This window comes from Salmo salar, chromosome ssa07 (genome assembly GCF_905237065.1).
Source record: "Salmo salar chromosome ssa07, Ssal_v3.1, whole genome shotgun sequence".
In the NCBI taxonomy this organism is placed as follows: domain Eukaryota; kingdom Metazoa; phylum Chordata; class Actinopteri; order Salmoniformes; family Salmonidae; genus Salmo; species Salmo salar.
Window position 1 is genome coordinate 32054763 of NC_059448.1, and position 17656 is coordinate 32072418.

Sequence of the window (17656 nt, forward strand, 5' to 3'; positions counted from 1 at the left end):
TCTTCTGAGATCTCTTTTGTTTGAGGCATGGTTCACATCAGGCAATGCTTCTTGTGAATAGCAAACCAACATTTTGTGAGTGTTTTTTATAGGGCAGGGCAGTTCTAACCAACATCTCCAATCTCGTCTCAGTGATTGTACTCCAGGTTAGCTGACTCCTCACTCCAATTAGCTTTTGGAGAAGTCATTAGCCTAGGGGTTCACATACTTTTTCCAACCTACACTGTGAATGTTTAAATTATGTATTCAATTTAGACAAGAAAATTACAATAATGTGTGTGTCATTAGTTGAAGCGGAGTGTGTTTGTTTGTTGTTGATGAAGATCAGATCAAATTGTGTGACCAATTTTTTCAGAAATACAGATAATTCCAAAGGGTTCACATACTTTTTCTTGCCACTATATGTGTTATTGTTTTACCATAGAGGACCACTTTGGAAACAAGTGATTTAATGAATGCATTTAAGTGATATCCTCTGGGTCCACAATGTACATGTTGTTGTATGTCTGTTCCCCAAAATAAAATCAATTCAATTCAGTAACATTAGGTGGAATTACACATCCTTTTACCTCAGATTGGTGATGTTAGTATAAAAGTTTATAGTCAGCACGATGACATAAGATTGATTGCTTAAAACAGATCAATATCTTTGGCTTTGTACCATTGACTTTGTCACATGCTCCGGGATGCGCAGGGGGACCTGTCATATGCCGTATGCCTTAACTACCAGACCATCTCTAGGGACCCATTTATGAACTTTGAGTGGTTATATTTATGCAGCCCCATCCCTCAGCTGTTTACCAAAACAAGTGGCAGGGTGGCAGTTTTGTTGTTTTTCTAATCCCAGACGGCAGCTTTAACATAATGGAAAATAAAACAAAACTTCAAGTTTGAATAATTTCCTTGTTACCTTTATTCATTGTATTAGATACTTTGTGTTTTACATAGTAGTTTTACACATCTAGATTATATGGTTAATTGTCTGTATATATGTACACCTTAAATAAATCTTACATTAACACCAATAAAATAAAAACATTTACAGTGCAAAAAATGTGTATTAGTGGTTGACTCATACCCTATAATCTGCAATCAATGTCAGTCACATGCTAAACTGGTTGTTTTGCATTTTTTGCATTCATGCTTGCACACAATATACCATGTAACTTTGGAAACAGTGCCTCTGCTCATACGATATTATTTGACAGTACCTTTGACACCAGACATACATGTCACTGAGGGAATCTGGAAAGGTGAGGCTGAATGAAAAGTACAAGTGCACTATGAAATGGCAGTTTCACAAGGTTGGGGAAGTGTGATCTCATGAAATCAACGCCCACCTAAGAGAAAAAGGGTAAGAACAAGTGGTTTGGTGAGGTAAGACTAATGAGAGTGTGGGTGGGAGGGATTCAATGACAGAATATGCCTGACACATTCATGTACTGTATTTTAGCCACACAAACACAGTTCTCCTTTTCTCTGGATCGTACTACAGGATAAGGCAATGGGCACTATATAGCGAAGATTTAAAAAAAAAAGGTGTGTGTGGAAAACATCTGTTATCTTATTATCTGAATGTGAATGAGGGGATGCTCACAACTTGTCTTAGCTTTCTAACTTATGTTTTCATGTGTGTGCGTGCGTGCGTGCACCTACACTTTAAAGACAGGTAGAGGTAAAAGGAAAAAAATCATAATAGTGGTAATAGTAGTGGTATAAATAGTAGTGGTAATAGACAAATAAATATCAGGAGGCAATGTGGTATCTAAAGCCCTAATTTTTTATACCAGCAAAACAATACACAAACGTGGTGTACACACAGGTGAAGTATCCAACCAATCAATAATGATATTAGTGAATCCTTGAAGTGTGAGGGTGACTTCATATTTGATTGTTTTTAAAAAATACTATGATAATAAGCTTACTATATCAATATTCTGAAAGATAAAGGTTTTCTTACCACTGAAACATTAAATACTCCTTTTTAACACAATACAAACCTGAACCAAGGAGTTTTGTTCTAGATTGGTTCAAGTAAGGAATCTTATAAAGGCATATTTTCTATTTACATGTATTTTCTATGTATTTTCTTATTTTTGCGTTATGCATAAGGTTAACGTACAGTACATAATTCCATTTAATGTGTGCCGCCCCTGGGTAACCAGCCCAAATTCATCACATGCATTTTTCCTCATACATTCACATTATTTAGTTATTCATATTTTACAGTAAATTCTTGCTAATATACAGAGAGAGAACTGAGGTAATGCAGGTGTGTCGGGACAGTTTAGATGTCTGAAAGTGAGCCACATGGAGACATTTTGGAGGATTTCAGGAGAAATCTTCTAAATGTATAGGTATAGAGGTCACGACAAGTACAGCAGTCAAATGGATGGAAATGCAATTATTAATGACACATAACAGGGTTTGGGCCGATTCTGAATTTCTGGATTTAATGAAATTACATTTCCATTTGAATTTCATAGAATTTTATTCAATTAAATTCCACTTAATTCAATTCAAATTCTTCTTCCTGTGGAGTGTGGCCAATACAATTCTGGAATTGAATTGGACTGTGTGGTCCTATGGTAACACTCCTAGCAGAAAGCACACATGTACAACCCTGACGGTCATTGATTAGAATTGACCCCAACCCTGACACATACAGTATACAGTATATTGCTGTTAGTTTTGTGATGTCAATGTTCCATGTACTGTGGTTTATGTGTGACTGTGAAAATGACTGCATGAGATTTGCTAACTATATAGATAATTCTAGATTTCTATAATAATAAGGTTCCATTTGCTGCAAAATACTGGTAACCTCCATTCATTTGTTATTACTGTATACCTTTTTGTTAATCAAATGTCAATTTTTATGATGGCAGAGTATACAGACTTCCCACATGCAGACAAAAGCACCCTTCAATTGAAAATAAATTGCACAAGGTTGATAGACATTAACCATACATATTGTTGTAATTTTGTACATAGAAGCCTAACACTCTTGCATCAAATAAATATTGACATGTTAAATATTTGAGAATTCATACTTTTTTTGGGTAGTGATAATTCTGGCAGGTATAACAAGAAAATGTATCATGCATTTTACTGCTCCTATAAACTTCTCTAGGAGGCTGCATATTAAAGTCTTAATTTCAAGAGTGTGCTAAACATTCAGTAATCTAAGTATAGCATTTTATGACTATTTCAAACATCGAGTGCCAGTTATCTTATCTACTACCATATTTTGACTTTACATATGGGTTATGAGTGTCCTATCGGAGTCTACACATGCTTTGCTTATTCAGAGTGAAGAATATTGGAAGCTAATATATATTTTGAGAGGCTGCAGATAAGGCCAATTCAATCAAGTGCAGATTTAAAAAAATCTACCCTGTGGTTTCACTCAGAATCTTTACACTGTTTTTCAGTTGTTAAATGTTTGAAAATGGACACAACCCAAATCTCTTGGCGTTATTCCAACTTGAGATCTGAAAGAATTATTCATTCAAAAGTATCAGTTTCATTCGCTTATCTCAATTTTTCATTGTCTGTAGTCTTTCTATATTGCAGCTTAAACATTGAGTCAATTATGTTACGTTTTTTCATTTGTCTGCAATTGATTGAATTGGGTTAAACATTTCCAGTAGAGTTTAGCTTTCCAATTGGTGTGTGAAGCATGGCAAGCTCTGTACAATATGAACTCTTATGTCCAATGGCAGGTGGAGAAGTGGATAAGATCATAAGTAGGCCTATCAAGACCCAGGAAGAGGCAAGATCCAACACCTAGAGTACATGTTACTGCTACAGTACAACTGGGCTACTACTATTTTAGTAATTAGAGCTAGTATGTCAATCCAAAAATAATACATGAATCTTCTGAACAGACATGGTGAGACATCCAGAAGGGGAGATGGAATATTTGAACTTCAGTCTTTTGGACAAAGCAAAAGATAAATTTGCAAAAATCAGTTCCTATCTCCAGCTCTGAAATTCAAAACTGCTTGGACTGCTTCGTATTTTGATGCTCTGTCACTAAGTACACAAGAGAGGAGATAATCATGGCTCCAAACCACATTTTAGTCTTATGTGAATCCACTCATTGTGTGGAGAATCAGCAACATCACTTCATCATCATCAAACTCACTATACAACACTGGAGTGACAAGTCGAGTGAAGTCATCCGGTCAGTCAGTGAAACCAGTTAAAGAGTGCCATCCAAAGTCTTATTCAAAAAAGGTTTCTCACAATCTGTCCTGAAGCAGAAAACATTATTGTTGCACCTCTGGTGTTTCATGCCAGGCTCAGCCACCATAGCTTTGTCAGAAGTCTCTTGTGTACTTCCTTCAGCCTCCTCAATCTACTGAGTAGTCCACTGATCTAGTAAAACAAGTGACATGCATAAGACGGCATAGTTGCTCCTCTACCTGGCTAATACACCCCCACATCCCAAAAAACGACATCCCCCGGTCATCTACAACCCCCACCCCCCGCCCCAAAATAATAATAAGGGGTCTCAGATGGATATAGGGCAGGCGATGATTTTGTCTTCCAGCATAACGCTGACCACCAGAAAAACTAAGTATAGCACGAACATGATGAAGCCCAGCAGCTTGCTCATCCGCCACTTGCAGGCAGCAATCGAGATGATGACGAAGATGAGCATGAGAAAGAGCAGCACAATGGCGCAGAACAGCCCATTAGAGCTCACTGCCACAGGCCGCATGTTGTTGATAATGGACCAGAGGAGCCATGGGAACGGCAGGCTGAAACACACAAAATAAACAGACACACGTATTACATGGTCATCAGCCATACTTAAAGTTTATCTTTCAGCATCACATACATCTGTGTAATAAATCTAGATAATAGCTATTGTTCAGTTTAGACCTGAGAATGGACGCCTCTGGGTTGTAATGAATAAAGTCCCTTGGCAAAATGTCCACAGTGGGAACTTCCATGTCACCACCGATGGGCAAACCTTATTCAATCGAATAAATTTGAGAATACAAAAGTTCAATTAAGTTCAATTAACTTTTACATCCTCTTAAAAAGTATCTGGTGTCTACCAAGCATTTATCATAAATCTGGTAATAATTGTTATCAAAATGATGTTATCAAAAAAAGTGTGGTTTTAATTAATCTCAATGAAACCGAAAGCTACTTATTGGATAAGAACAAAGTAATGCTGTATGACTGTTACTATGTAATATGTAAAAACATCCCCCAGCACTGCAAAAATGCTAATAAGAATAATCTAATAATAAACAATGTTCAAAATGTGAAAGGAACATATATTAAAATAAATGAGTATTGTAAAACTTAAAGCTGCAAAAAGTAACTTTTCGGGCAACCCAACCAAATTCACATAGAAATGTGAGATAGATCTGTCATTGTCATTGAAAGTAAGTCTAAGAACAGTATATCTGTTCTATGTGCACTATTTATATGCTTTCTGTGCTTAAGTTACATTATTGCGTCTTTTACAATCGGTTTTGTACACCAGCTTGAAACAGCTGAAAATAAAATATTTTTGGTTATGGAAATATATTTCACAGCGGTTTAGATGGAACAATTACTCTCTACACAATACTTACTTGTTTTGTCACAATTGAAATTAGGCGAACTATTCTAATTTTTGCATAGTGCATCTTTAAATTAAAGGCAGTGTCTCAAATATCCGTTGGTATCTTTTTAATAGTCAGGCAACAGCGTTCATTTCAGCAAATAAACAGCTGTTTCAAATAAATGCCAGATCTTGATGAATTGTTTACAAGGTTACCATAAACTACCATGAATTGTTTACAAGGTTTAATGTTTGATTTGATTCAGTAAATAATTCAGTAATGACAAATTATGGCAATCATCAGTTTTTATTGCCAGTAAGAAACTGGTAGCTGCTGAGAACTGCTAGCTAATTGGCAAGCACAAAAACAGTCAACAATTTAGCGGGTACAGAGCCCTAGAAATGGTGAAAGGAAGAAATGCCGAAAGGAGAATAATTATTATTATGTTCTGTAAATTAATTAAATATATTTTTAAATAGAGGCATATTAACCTGTTAGGGCTAGGGGGCAGTATTTACACGGCCGGATAAAAAACGTACCCGATTTAATCTGGTTATTACTACTGCCCAGAAACTAGAATATGCATATAATTATTGGCTTTGGATAGAAAACACCCTAAAGTTTCTAAAACGGTTTGAATGGTGTCTGTGAGTATAACAGAACTCATATGGCAGGCAAAAACCTGAGAAGATTCTGTACAGGAAGTACCCTCTCTGACCATTCCTTGGGCTTCTTGGCTCTGTTTATTGAAAATGTAGGATCTTTGCTGTAACGTGACACTTCCTACGGCTCCCATAGGCTCTCAGAACCCGGGAAAAAGCTGAATGATGTAATTCCAGCAGCTGGCTGAAAAACTTTAGCGCCTTTGGTTAAGTGGTCTATCAGAGGACCATCAGACTGAGGCTCGTGCACGAGGGGATCCCATGTTTTTATTTTCTCTCTCTTTGAACGTAAACACGCTTTCCCGGTCGGAATATTATCGCTTTTTTACGATAAAAATCGCATAAAAATTGATTTTAAACAGCGGTTGACATGCTTCGAAGTACGGTAATGGAATATTTAGAATTTTTTCGTCACGAAATGCATCGTGCGCGTCACCCTTCTTTACACTTCGGATAGTGTCTTGAACGCACGAACAAAACAGAGGATATTTGAACATAACTATGGATTATTTTGAACCAAACCAACATTTGTTATTGAAGTAGAAGTCCTGGGAGTGCATTCTGACGAAGAACAGCAAAGGTAATACAATTTTTCTTATAGTAAATCTGACTTTGGTGAGGGCTAAACTTGCTGGGTGTCTAAATAGCTAGCCCTGTGATGCCGGGCTATCTACTTAGAATATTGCAAAATGTGCTTTCACCGAAAAGCTATTTTAAAATCGGACATAGCGAGTGCATAGAGGAGTTCTGTATCTATAATTCTTAAAATAATTGTTTTGTGAACGTTTATCGTGAGTAATTTAGTAAATTCACCGGAGGTTTGCGGGGGTATGCTAGTTCTGAACGTCACATGCTAATGTAAAAAGCTGGTTTTTGATATAAATATGAACTTGATTGAACAAAACATGCATGTATTGTATAACATAATGTCCTAAGTTTGTCATCTGATGAAGATCATCAAAGGTTAGTGCTGCATTTAGCTGTGGTTTGGGTTTATGTGACATTATATGCTAGCTTGAAAAATGGGTGTCTGATTATTTCTGGCTGGGTACTCTGCTGACATAATCTAATGTTTTGCTTTCGTTGTAAAGCCTTTTTGAAATCGGACAGTGTGGTTAGATTAACGAGAGTCTTGTCTTTAAAATGGTGTAAAATAGTCATATGTTTGAGAAATTGAAGTAATAGCATTCTAAGGTATTTGAATAACGCGCCACGGGATTCCACTGGCTGTTACGTAGGTGGGACGAAATCGTCCCACTGGCCCTAGAGAAGTTAAGACAAAAGAAATGTGACATAGTGTATAAATGATAACACACTAGTACAGGAAATTAAGAAATTGATTAAAATGCTGGAAGTAAAAGCTGGAACTAAACAATTAACTATGCAAATGAGCAAAATCTGTGTGCATTAGAAGCCTGTCTCTAATAAGTGCCTGTTGTGTTAAGTGATTTAAGCAATTGCTATTAATTGAAATGTTATGGTAATTAGAAATTAGAGTGATCACAGTACTGATGACAAAAGCGTACCCAACAGTGATGTCAAAGATGTTGGAGCCCACAGAGCTGGACACGGCCATGTCCCCCAGCCCCTTCCGTGCAACAATGACACTGGTGATTAGGTCAGGTATGGAGGTACCAGCTGCTAATATAGTCAAGCCCATAATCTCTTCTGTAATCCCAATAGTCTCTCCAACCTGTAAAGAGTAAAGAGAAAAAAATGGGGTAAATAAATATTTTAAGTGGAGGTGAGGTTTAAGGAATTAAACAGTCAGCTATACTTTGACATATTTTGGGGTTTTCTTTTTTCATATTCTGCTGAAATTTTGTTTTCCGTTTAGACGGAACTGTCTGCTGTCTGAATATCCCTATCCTTTTCTAACTACCGATACGTCCTGCCACTTGCTTGTGAACATGCTTGTGTTCTGTTCTGTGTGAGGTGGTTTAGCGTTTTAACAAAAAGAAAATAGGTTTCACTAAATGTATACTGGACAAAAATATAAATGCAACAATTTCAAGATTTTACTGAATTGAAGTAAATATAAGGAAATCAGTCAATTGAAACAATCTAATCTATGGATTTCACATGACTGGGCAGGGGCGCAGCCATGGGTGGGCCTGGCTCCCAAGTGGGTGGGCATATGCCCTCCCAGGCCCACCCATGGCTGCGCCCCTGCCCAGCCAATCAGAATTATTTTTTCCTCCACAAAAAGGCTTTATTACAGACAGAAATACGGTCAGCTGTCTAGGTGCCTGGTCTCAGACGATCCCGTAGGTAAAGAAGACGGATGTGGAGGGCTGGCGTGGTTACATGTTGTCTGCGGTTTTTAGTCAGGTTGGACGTACTGCCGAATTCTCTAAAATGACGTCGGAGGCGCCTTATTGGTAGAGAAATTAACATTAAATTATCTTGCAACAGCTCTGGTGGGCATTCCTGCAGTCAGCATGCCATTTGCACACTCCCTCAACTTGAGACATCTGTGGCATTGTGTTGTGTGACAAAGGTGCACCTGTGTAATGATCATGCTGTTTAATCAGCTTCTCGATATGCCACATCTGTCAGGTGGATGGAGAATATTTTTATATTTTTTTATCATTTGAGAGGAATAAGCTTTTTTTTGCAAATGGAACATTTCTGGGATCTTTTATTTCAGTTCATGAAACCAACACTTTACATGTTGCGTTTATATCTTTGTTCAGTATAGTACTGTTCCAATCTAAACATTTTCAGCAACTATGTTGGATGCAAAACTAGGCCAGATCAGTACAGCTTGGTTTGGCTCAGTAGTGTGAAAAACCCTTATTGGTTCAATTAATTTAGCCCCCAGTGCACCCCACGTACCTGGTGAGCCCACCACACCATTAAGTACGAGAATCCAGCAATCCAACAAATAGAACCCAGAAATGAGATGGGAAAGAACTTCTTTGCAGTCTGTTAGACAAAGGAGGAAAAGGCTATGGTTACTCTAAAGGCGTAAATGACAAATGAAGCCTCAATATTATTGATCTACAGGTATCTAAAGCAAACAACACATCACACTTATTATTGACCAGTTATAGCTAAATAAGTATAGACAGATACACTTCATACCAAACATGAGTCTTTCTATGTCTGTGTCCCAAATGCACCCTATTCCCTATACTACTTTTGAGCAGGGCCCATAGTGTGTAGAGCACTATATAGGGAACAGGTTTCCATTTGGGCCTATTTCTGTATCTGACAAACTGGAACAGTAAGAGATAGAAATGGAGGGGAATCACTTACTGGTTTCCTGACATCAGGCAGTGTTAGCCACAGAGGGAAGACGATGGGCATGATGATGAGGTAGGTGAAACGCTTGCGCATGGTATCTGGCCAGGACAGGCTCAGAGGCTGGTCCTCATCCTCCTCATCCTCAGCCTAAGAAAAGAGAGCAAGTGTGGAAAAGAGAGGCTTTCAGTATCGATACAGTTTCAAAATTAAATACAGCACTCGTACATCTGAGTTCTCGTTGCAGGTGCGTCGGAATAATGCAATAACTTCAAAGAAAAGAAAAACCTGCGGTATTGATACAGTTAAATGTGAAATTGGTTTGGAGAAATTGGGAGATCTGTGCTCAAAATGTGGTGCAGTCAGGGTCAGCCAGGCCTTTCTGGGGAAAAAAATATGAATACTATGATGATGATAAATAATAATGACAACTAAGGCCTTAGGAAATGATTATAGAGTTGGTTGGCATTCCCTCACTCTCTGTGACCTTGAGAGAGGGGTGTTTGATGACAGTGGTTTGGAAGATTGCTCCAAGCCTGGATGAGCCTGACACTCTACTCATCAGGTGCTCATACATGGCGCACGATCGAATGTCTGGACTGCTGGACCTTCAGTGTGGTCATCAGAATGCCAAACAAGAGGGATACCTCAACTTCTAAAGATAAGGGTCTGCATCGCTGTGTAGGTGACATGGAAGTAGGCAGTGGCTCACTTTAACATGGAAATCTGTCTCACTGCATGACATTAATCCAAGCAGGCCTCTTCTGGCCAAAATTCCAGACCCAGTTACCTGATATATTGCATTATTGTCACAATATTGAAGCTGATGGGGGACATTTTCCTCTCCCTAAAACACGCGGAACAAGCTTAAGAACCTGAGCAATGACGAGTTAGGTATTTTCGGCTCATCTGCAGGTGCATCTGCACAGATCTTGACAACATCTAGCCTATACCAACAAAGGTGGAGCAGAAAAATGTACTGTGTACTTGCGGTACTTGCAAAAGGGATTCCAGACGTATAGAGCGTGTTGGAGTAATTTTCAAATATGAAATTATAGTTTTGACTTTGATAGCTAGTTGGTCATTGATTTTGATCTGTAGTTAACTAGCCATTTTTACAAAGTTCGCAATAAGTGATTGTAATGACAGTCCACCAGAACAGACCCGAGAGAGCAAGATGTAGTCTGCATTTAAGCTGATCACACAGTACATTTTTTTTAAATAATGTCATGATATACTGTAAATTATACACAATATATAACATTATGATTGCATTAATTTAGGCTAACTTACCTATCTGGGTATGTGATTTTAGAATTTTATTGTACAACTTTCATCAGCAAATTGGAGTTAAAGGACATAGCCATACAAATTAAATAACATTTTATTGGTCACATACACGTGTTTAGCAGATGTCATTGCGGGTGAAGGGAAATGCTTGTGCTTCTAGTTCCGACCGTGCAGCAATATCTAACAAGTAATATCTAACAATTTCACAACAAATACCTAATACACACAAATCTAAGTAAAGGAATGTAATTAAGAATATATAAATATTTGGATGAGCAATATCAGAGCGGCATAGACTAAGACACAGTAGACAGTATAGAATACTGTATATACACATGATATGAGTAATGCAATATATATATAGGCAGCAGCCTCTCTGTGCTAGTGAAGGCTATTTAACAGTCTGATGGCCTTGAGATACAACCAGTTTTTCAGTCTTTCGGGTCCCAGCTATGATGCACCTGTACCTGTAGGCTCTCTGGATGATAGCGGGGTGAACAGGCAGTGGCTCGGGTGGTTGTTGTCCTTGATGATCTTTTTGGCCTTCCTGTGACATCGGGTGCTGTAGGTGTCCTGGAGGGCAGGTACTTTGCCCCCGGTGATGCGTTGTGCAGACCACACTACCCTCTGGAGAGCCCTACAGTTGCGGGCGGTGCAGTTGCCGTACCAGGCGGTGATACAGCCCGACAGGAAGCTCTCAATTGTGCATCTGTAAAAGTTTGTGAGGGTTTTAGGTGACAAGCCAAATTTCTTCAGCCTCCTAAGGTTGAAGAGGCACTGTTGCGCCTTCTTCACCACACTGCCTGTGTGGGTGGACCATTTAAGTTCCTCAGCGTACATATCACTGACAAACTTTTCACCTTCTCCACTGCTGTCCCATCGATGTAGATGGGGGGTGCTCCCTCTGTTGTTTCCTGAAGTCCACAATCATCTCCTTTGTTTTGTTTACGTTGAGTGAGAGGTTATTTTCCTGACACCACTATCCCAGAGCCCTCACCTCCTCCGTGTAGGCTGTCTAGTCATTATTGGTAATCAAGCCTACTACTGTTGTGTCGTCTGCAAACTTTATGATTGAGTTGGAGGCGCGCATGGCCATGCAGTAATGGGTGAGCAGGGAGTACAGGAGGGGGCTAAGCATGCACCCTTGTGGGGCCCCAGTGTTGAGGATCAGCGAAACGGAGATGTTGTTTCCTACCTTCACCACCTGGGGGCGGCCCTTCAGGAAGCCCAGGATCCAGTTGCACAGGGCGGGGTTCAGATACAAGGGGCTCGAGCTTAATGATGAGCTTGGAGGGTGCTCTTTGCTAAGAAGCTATTTTAGTTTATTATTTACCATTTAAATTTAAAACAATCAACTGTAAGGTACTTAATTGTTACCCAGAAATGACCCAATAGAGATAAAACGGCTGCATTGAACCTTTAAGTAAAAGGGACTCTACATTTTTATGTTCCCGAGAATAAATATTAAGTAACTTAAATTGTTATAGTTCAGAATACATAATGCAATTTAGTGTAAAAAAACACAAAACAGCTTTAAGTATTTACAACTTAAAAAGATACCCAAATTGGTGTTGATGTCACTATATTACTTTAAGTATTGAACACTGCAATACTTTGAGTTGGGTTACTTGAATGGTTCTAGGCAACAGGTTTCCACCAAAAAATGTTAATTAGCAGAACTAATTACTTTTTACAGTGTGGGAAGGGGTGAGACTAAATTCGTACATACATCACCAAGGGGGATATGTGATCTGGTGTCGGCAGCGCTACCACTAGACCAGACTCCTGCACTCTCGGAATATTGTTATTGGAAATAAACTGTGAATGTAAAAGTTAGATATATTTTTAATCAACCAGTTAAAAGGTGACATTTATGACTGTAGCTGGTATATAAAAACATCTCTATCGTGAATTATGAATTAAGTATTTATTAAGGATCCCAATTAGCTGCTGCCTCTTCCTGGGGTCCAGCAACATTTAGGCAGTTATAAGGTACAATATTAATTTAAAATAAGGAAAGAGCACAAACACACCCTTTTGAGAGTGGAAAGCAGTCTCAGATTCCCTTGTCACCAATTAAAGAGGAGGACCAGGACCCCCTTTGGGACTGCTGGAGAACAGGTCCTCACACGCCAATCAATGTAGAACGCATCAAGGATTATTGCTGTCAGCCAAGTCTGTCCCTTACTCCCTTGCTCTGTGGACAATGATGAATGCAAAAAAACATCAGAGAGTATTGTTTTCAAACCTAAGGGTATGATATCCTGTTCTAATGAGACCAAAGGTTCATTCGTTGAGTTTGAAATGTAAAAAAGGTCAAGATGAAGTACCTACGCGGCATATTAAGCGGGCTGGAGCACTATAGAAGATGGACCTGATGACAGCTCAGGCTGCTTAATCTGCCATGACCGTTGGCGCTGACAAGAGACTTGCTTGTAACCTTGGCGATGAAACAGCAGTAAAACAAAAGGGCTATTCTCTTCCTCCCTCTCCACATCCAGATGATTGTATTGTTATCAATAGCATGGCGTCCACAACCGTGCTATATTCAGGCGAACCAATATATTCAGATGCCTTTTTTTGGTTTCCACTTCTGGTCTTTGGGGGTGATATATAATATATATTATAAACTGTGTGGTTCAAGCCCTGAATGCTGATTGGCTGACAGCAATGGTATATCAGACTGTATACCATTGGTATGACAAAACATTTATTGTTATTGCTCTAATTAAGTTGGTAACCAGTTTATAAAAGCAATAAGGCACATCTGGGGATTGTGATACTGTATATGGCCAATATACCACGGCTAAGGGCTGTGTCCAGGCATTCCGCGTTGCGTCGTTGCCTGGACACAGCCCTTAGCCGTGGTATATTGGCCATATACAGTATCACAAACCCCAGATGTACCTTATTGCTTTTATAAACTGGTTACCATATATATATATATATATAAGGCCTGAGGGGGTGTGGTATATGGTATATATGCCATTTAGCAGACACTTTTGTCCAAAGTGCTTAAAGTGGGCTTAATCTGTGCTTAAACATTACATTTTATTAATGATTGGAGACTGGCGCAGGAATTCATAATAGGGGGGTTTACTACTCCACCCAAAATATACAACATGCCATGAAAAGGCACGGGGACGAAGCCCAAAACAAACACGTATACAAAAACACAGGGATGTAACCCAAACAAAAGAGCGAGGTTAAACCTCTAATATGTACCCGCAATACACTACACGGGGCGAGACCCGTAATAACAAATGCACAGCAATACATGGGACGAGACCTGTAATAACAAGTGCACAATACACGCAGCACGAAAGCCGAAATAACAACGCACAGGTACTCACAGACCAACGGACATGGGAATAATAACCGACAAGACAATGGTGAACAGAGGGCACATATATACAATTACTAATCAGGAGAATTGGAATCAGGTGTGTGTAATGAGACGCCTAGAGTGCAGTGACGCCTAGAGGCCGGTGACATAGACCTCCGGTACTGGTGCACGGAATGAGCAGCAGTACAGGTGGAAATCGTGACATGAGAAAGCGGCATGTGAGTGAAGACCCTATCTGAAGAGTCTTTTTATGCTTCACATGAAAGCAACATTTAAGATTGTCTGTAACCTATATTAATTCTGTTTTTTTCCATTTAATTATTGTTCAGGTTCGGCATTCCATAACTCTAAGGTTCATATCTTTGAGGTTCTACTGTATCTGACTAGTACCTTAGTAACTATGTGCACAAGTGGAGGGATGGGAATTATTGAGTTGTGTGCCCACTTGTTTGCAGTTGGGTCTATGTTGGTTTGTGTGTGTGTGTGTGTGTGCCCCTAAAATGGGTTTCTTACCGGAGCTTCCCCTTCTTGTCCTGCAGTGCCATTCATTGGTGGAGGGATGGGAATTATTGAGTTGTGTGCCCACTTGTTTGCAGTTGGGTCTATGTTGGTTTGTGTGTGTGTGTGTGTGCCCCTAAAATGGGTTTCTTACCGGAGCTTCCCCTTCTTGTCCTGCAGTGCCATTCATTGGTGGTGTGACTTCCACCTCAACATTTGAGCTGTTTGGAAGATTTTTATCTGCATATCATAAAAGAGAAAACATGGAGAGCAATTAATGTAATTGTGGTATAGATGGGTTGCAAATTGACTCAATATTGTAATGAAGATTCTCTTTAGGCACTGTGCCCTCCTCTGAATGTTCTACTAAATTCATTCTGAATTGGCGCTGATGAAGATTTAGTCTAAAGTGCATTATAGTGTCTTGGAAACACGATGACATTTCAAATGGAGACAAATATTTCATAGAAAACCTTTTGTCATCATTGTGATGCAGTATAATATGCAGTATAACTCTAGCTAGCTAAGATTGAGGGGACAACACCACGATTTTTACTAAATATAATTTGCATTGCTAGCTATTTGTAAAGAACTTTGCTAGCTAATGGCAACCTTGCCATCTGTCTAAAGTACATTTTACGACACCATAGTGATGGCAAAGTTTTTTCCTACTAATTATTTGCCTACTTTAGACACATCGTATTTCCAGGCCACTATAGTGTAATTTAGACGAAACGGTCACTAACCAATGTTGACAATGACTTGCTAACACTCGACTTCGAGCATGACTATTGCTGAGGCGTCTGTAGAACTTTCATAACAATGGCATGACCAAGTGACGGAGATGCAATCCATGAATACAGGTCGGAAAAAAGCCAATTCAGTGTAGCAAGTTCATCAAATACAGAGTAATATTCGTAAAACAACACTGTAAAATGCTGCTATGATTAATCAAGAGATTCATTCATTAAGAAATTACTAGCTATAACTGCACATCCATCAATCAAACTATCTACGGTATCCGATGATGATTGCCCTCAGAAAATAAACATTGTACACACTACTTTATGCAAACTTATTTTTACCACAAACAACAAAACTTTTCTCCCCCTTCACAAAGTGTTGCCATGAAAGAAAGGTAAAAAACAAAACAATACTCAGCTCTGTAGAGCTTCTGCAGGTGTACATGATCTTTTCAAGACAAGGATTGAGGAACACTGCATTAGGACATCCAACCTTCACGTCTTTCACAGTCATGCCTTACAGCTTCAAACAGTGGCTGCATATATTGTTTTGGGATTTTCAGAGCACAATATGTGCCCATAAGCATTGCTAGCAGCACCAAAAATGCTAAGTGATGAGATGCTGGACCTAGGGTGTCTGTGAGTCTGTGTTCCTGTAGTGCAGCTCCCCCTATCTTGTAAGAGGGCTACCTTTTGTCGAACTTCATTTATGGCCCTATTCATTTACGGCCAGATTTACTTACACTATTCATTAAAATACAAAATGCCGAAAGCTATAAAATCGGATGACTATAAATAACATAATTGACATGGAAATTGCTTTAATCCAAGTGTGGTTGTGATATTGCCAGTGAGGTAATGTGATCTGATACTCCTATTGTCTAACAAATGGCTTCCCTGGCCCTTTTGGAAGGGCTATACACCATTAACAAAACCATAGAACATATTCAAATGATTGATACATTTGATATGTCTATTTGATATACTAGTGGCATATTACATTCAGAGTAAATAAGACATCACACTACACATTTGTATATTAATTACATTTGACATTTTTTGGGACTACAGTACAATATTTTTTAAAGTAGAAACTCGTTTAACCAGCAACATGGACTTCTAATCTTAAATTGATACTTGTCATGAATTTGGGTTCTGTTAAGATGTTAATGTAGCACTGTTAGCCTAATTTTGTCTCGGTAATAAATATCCATGTCCCTCTTTGATTTTGTCTGTATGGGAACATTATACACATAAAAGCTTTTTCTATGGCCCCTCTGAGTATCTTTTGGACCATTGCTTCAGAGCTCTTTGAAGTGAAAACACACATGAATTGCACTTGGCAGTGGCTCAATTGAACAAAACATTGCTCTAAGACAACAGTCACAATTGATTTGGCACTTCTAAATGCCATGCTTGGCTTGAGAACGGAGGCCTCATTAACCCAAAAGCTAGCATATTTTTGATCATATCTCAAAGGTGGTTTATTCAATCCTCCCAATTTTTCAGGACTTTGTCAGTCGACTTGTCCCTAATATCAGTCAACTTGTTCCTAATAACTACACCAATATTTTAGATTTTCTGCATCAATATGGACTTTAAAAAATAATTTTGACCCCAGCCAAAAAGCATAAAATTCCGCTTTTAGTAATTTGATAAATAGCCAGGACCTTTGAATCCAGGTTTCTTTTGAGGCATAATGCCAGGTTATAAATATCATTGTGGACCTGTGTCAGTGATTTAGACCATAGACAGATCACCTACCAAGATAGAGCTCCCCAATTACACGCCTAAGATTCTAACTTTTCTATACAGATGTGCCATCTTAATTTGATCACTCTGCTGTTGTAGAGAATGTTCATGTGCAGCAGGAAATGCAAATTCTAGTTTATTCAAGGTTTAAAAAGGCTTCTAAAGTTAGTTAATTCCACTTTAAAATGTACGACTTGATTTATCCTAACACAAATGTACAGTGGTTGCTCAGCTAAAAGTTTTGCGATTATGCTGCGGGACTTAGATGTAATTTGTGGTTTAGTACGGTACCCTGTGTCACTACTTCATTGCTCCAGACCAGCGCAAGGGGGAGTTAGAGCACTGATTATTCTTTTGAGTCCCAAGGTGCTACTGTCTCTAACTGACAATGAATGGGCAACATAAACCAAATAGAAACTGATAATTGTGCACGACTTTCATTTAACTGAATGATGAGGATGAAGGAGGTGATTGAATTTAGAACAATACTCTAAGAATTGCGATTCCTCTGTCCTGTACGCGCACACCTGGAAAAATACACTTATTTTT

General features: G+C 38.8%; 1 protein-coding gene across 4 annotated transcripts in view; it reads right to left on the bottom strand.

The window, feature by feature from the left end:
* Positions 1 to 230: 230 nt before the first annotated feature.
* The window catches only part of LOC106609072 (sodium/potassium/calcium exchanger 2), a 207476-nt gene continuing 190050 nt past the window's right edge, over positions 231 to 17656 (bottom strand). For all 4 annotated transcript variants that reach the window (XM_014207462.2, XM_014207461.2, XM_014207458.2 and 1 more), the window contains 5 exons: positions 14767 to 14852; positions 9494 to 9628; positions 9071 to 9160; positions 7759 to 7925; positions 231 to 4769 (listed from right to left, as the gene is read on the bottom strand). In XM_014207462.2, the coding sequence (XP_014062937.1) occupies positions 4520 to 4769; positions 7759 to 7925; positions 9071 to 9160; positions 9494 to 9628; positions 14767 to 14852 (728 nt within the window). In that variant the 3' untranslated portion in view covers positions 231 to 4519. The remainder of the gene's footprint in view (positions 4770 to 7758; positions 7926 to 9070; positions 9161 to 9493; positions 9629 to 14766; positions 14853 to 17656) is intronic.